Source organism: Zingiber officinale, chromosome 6A (assembly GCF_018446385.1).
Source record: "Zingiber officinale cultivar Zhangliang chromosome 6A, Zo_v1.1, whole genome shotgun sequence".
NCBI classification, from domain to species: domain Eukaryota; kingdom Viridiplantae; phylum Streptophyta; class Magnoliopsida; order Zingiberales; family Zingiberaceae; genus Zingiber; species Zingiber officinale.
Genome location: NC_055997.1, coordinates 139091269 through 139094396, shown reverse-complemented (window position 1 = coordinate 139094396; position 3128 = coordinate 139091269). Strand labels below are relative to the sequence as shown.

Below are 3128 nucleotides of genomic sequence, written 5' to 3'. Positions count from 1 at the left end.
CTGGATGAGTAGGTCACAATTATGCTTCGATGCTGGTCGTTTAGTGTGCTGGACATGGTCAATGAGGCTTAAAATCTTAATTATAAAACGACCTTGAGATGCATAAGCACCTCACTTGCAATGCACTCTATTACATCAATATTGGCCTTGTAGAAATCGACCACCAACCAAACAAACATTAATCATTATGTTGATCATTTCCTCGACAAAATCATATGAATATACTTGGTGATCAAACCTTCATAGAATCTTAAAGATTATGAACTAGCAGCCCAACCTAATATTATTTAAGAGAATGTGGTACATATCCTCATGAACAAGTAGTCAAGTGGATGCGCATTTCTTTCCTATCAGAGAACAGGAGTAGTGTACCTTTCTGGAGATCTGTAATTTGAGATCTCTTTAGAAATCCACAGATAGATGCAAGTGTTCTATGTCTTTGAGGAAGCTCTAAGTTTTGCTGCTTCTTATTGGACCTGAACAGAAAGTTTAATGAATTGGAGCAGAAAACTAAAATGACTGAGACACTATTGCAAGGATACCTAAAAGCAAGCATGAAGAGAAGCTAGAATGGGGGAACAAAACTAACAAGAACAATTAGTATATAATAGATAAACAAGTTCAACCTCACCTAAAACTGGCTGTTGCAGTAACATCAATGATTTCAGGTAGTGGATAGGCAAGTGTCTTCTTAGATCAAGTCTCAGCAGCACAAAATCGATGTTGCTGTCTTAAAGGATTGGCCACCCTTGTGCTTGAATAGAGTAGGCTCAACAAGCCCAGCTCTCTGGATCGGCACATTTCTTACTAGCCAGCCAAGCATTCTCCTTCACAAACATTATGAAGCATCGCCAGATCATCATCTGGCACAAGCTTCTCCATCTGCATTTGCTGGCACAAACCTTCAAGAACTAGAAACACATCCTTTGAGTTTTGAGGCAACAAGGATCCAGCTGAAAACACATAGAACTTGCTCTTCAAGTCTATCCAACTCTGCCCTAAGTTTTTCTTCAATCCTTTTGCCTTTGTTATCACTCTCAATCTTGCAGAGTCCTCCCACCTGCCATTGGCTGCATACAGATTAGAGAGTAACATGTAGTTGCCGGTAGCTTGCCCTTCAAGTTCCAGAATTTGTGCCTCTATGTCCTTAGCCACTACTCTGTTGCCGTGTATTCTGCATGAATTCAGCATGGCTCCCAAAATACAAGCATTAGGCTTCATGGGCATCCTTGCAATTAGTTCCTTAGCTTGTCTTAGCAATCCAGCTCGACCTAAAATGTCCACCATGCAAGAGTAGTGCTCCATGCTTGGCATAATTCTAAATTTGCTCACCATTTGATCAAAGAGACTACAACCCTCTGAAACACGTGCGGCGTGACTGCAAGCCGACAGAATGGATATGAAGGTAATGGCATCTGGCTCACAACCCACTCTAATCATGCAATTGAAAGTTTCAAGAGCCTCATTGCACAATCCATACATCCCATAACTAGAGATCAACGTATTCCATGAGATCAAATCTTTGCTCTTCATTTTATCAAACAGAATGTGTGCATGTCTTGGGCAGCCACTCTTTGCGTACATAGCAAGAAGTGCATTCCCAACCAGCAACTCATCAATCATGAAGCCTCTTGTGATGTGAGCATGAACCTCTTTACCCAAACGCAATGCTGATAGCTCTGCACAAATTGATAGAATGGTGGCGAGTGTGATCGAGTTGGGCTTCACCCCTACTCCCTGCATCTTCCTGAAAAGGTCCAGAGATTGCGTAGACATTCCATTAGAGGCAAAGCCGCCGATCACTGCACTCCAAGTCACCACGTTGGGTGTCAAGTTTCCTGCTTCCTCCATTTCAATGAAGATTTCATAAGCCTCATTGCATAAACCACCAGCTGCATAGCTTGAGATCAAGGCGTTCCAGCTTACCAAATTCTGTACCTCCATCTCATGGAAAACCCTCTTCGCGTCCTCTCTGTTGCCAAGTTTGCCATACATGCAAACCAGGGAGTTGCTGACGAAGGGGTATTTGTCAAATCCGCACAAAATGGCCAAGCCGTGAATGGCCTTCCCTTTCTGCAATGCTGCAGTGGTAGCATAAGGGCAGACAGACAGAGACACGGCTACTGCTTGTGCAGTGGGTTCGACGCCCTGGGTCCTCATCTCATTGAAAATCTCCAGGACCTTGCCATGTTGTTGACATCGAGCATGAGCCGACATCAGCGTCGTCCAAGTCACTGGGTTAGGCGTGTGCCCTGCAGATTCCATCAGCCGGAAGGCATCACAGGCTGCTTCAGGGTCACAATTTGTCGAGTATCCAGACATCAAAGTATTCCAAGTAACAATGTTCCTGGAAGGCATCCCGTCGAACACCTTTCTGGCAATGCCCATTTGGCCCATTTTGCCATACATCGATATGAGTTGGTTGGCTACGTGTAGATGGGACTGAAACCCCATGGAAGCAGCATGGTTATGTATACAAAGACACAGTTGGGGGTTCTCTAGGGCGGAGCAGCCTCTAATGGCGAGGGGAAACGTGAAGCCGTCGGGGAGGGTGCCGATGGATCTCATCCTTTGGTAGAGGGAGACAGCATCTCGTGGGCGGCAGTGAGCGAGGGTGGAGCGGATGATGGAGTTCCAGAGGAGGGGAGAGGCTGCATGGTGGTCGGAGGCAGCTTCGAATACGAGCTGCGCGTCGGCGAGGAGACCGAAGCAGGTGTAGGCTGAGATGAGGCGGGCGCCCAAGAAGGGCGAGAGTTGATGGGGCGAGAGGAGGAGTTGGGCATGGATTTGCTTGATTTGGAGAAGACCGGAGCATTGCTGGAGGAGGGCGTCGAAGGAGGAGGGCACGGGATCAGACGTCAAAGCGACGGCGGAGAGGAAGCAGCGTTTTTGGTACAGCAGCATGTGGGCTGCTTCCCGGCCGAGCTTTTCCGAAGGTTTAAGTTTCTAAATATATTAATAAAACTTTATATGTTTCATAAATTTATTTTAATTTTTAAAACTATTAAATTTACTATAACCTTTTTTAAAATCATAATAAATTATTACTTATTAAATTATTATTGATGTGGTGGAGATAGTCGTGACACAATGGATGAAAAGTCAAGCTGATCTGAGAGTATAAGACA

At 45.0% G+C, this 3128-nt stretch overlaps 1 protein-coding gene across 1 annotated transcript; it reads right to left on the bottom strand.

Moving 5' to 3' along the window:
• Window positions 1-255: 255 nt before the first annotated feature.
• LOC121998317 (putative pentatricopeptide repeat-containing protein At1g17630) lies at window positions 256-2926 on the bottom strand. The gene is made up of 2 exons (XM_042553177.1): window positions 632-2926; window positions 256-476 (listed from the first exon to the last, which is right to left on the bottom strand). Exon 1 carries the CDS (start codon window positions 2902-2904, stop codon window positions 808-810), a length of 2097 nt encoding a protein of 698 aa, XP_042409111.1. The 5' UTR covers window positions 2905-2926; the 3' UTR covers window positions 256-476; window positions 632-807.
• Between the last annotated feature and the right edge of the window lie 202 nt (window positions 2927-3128).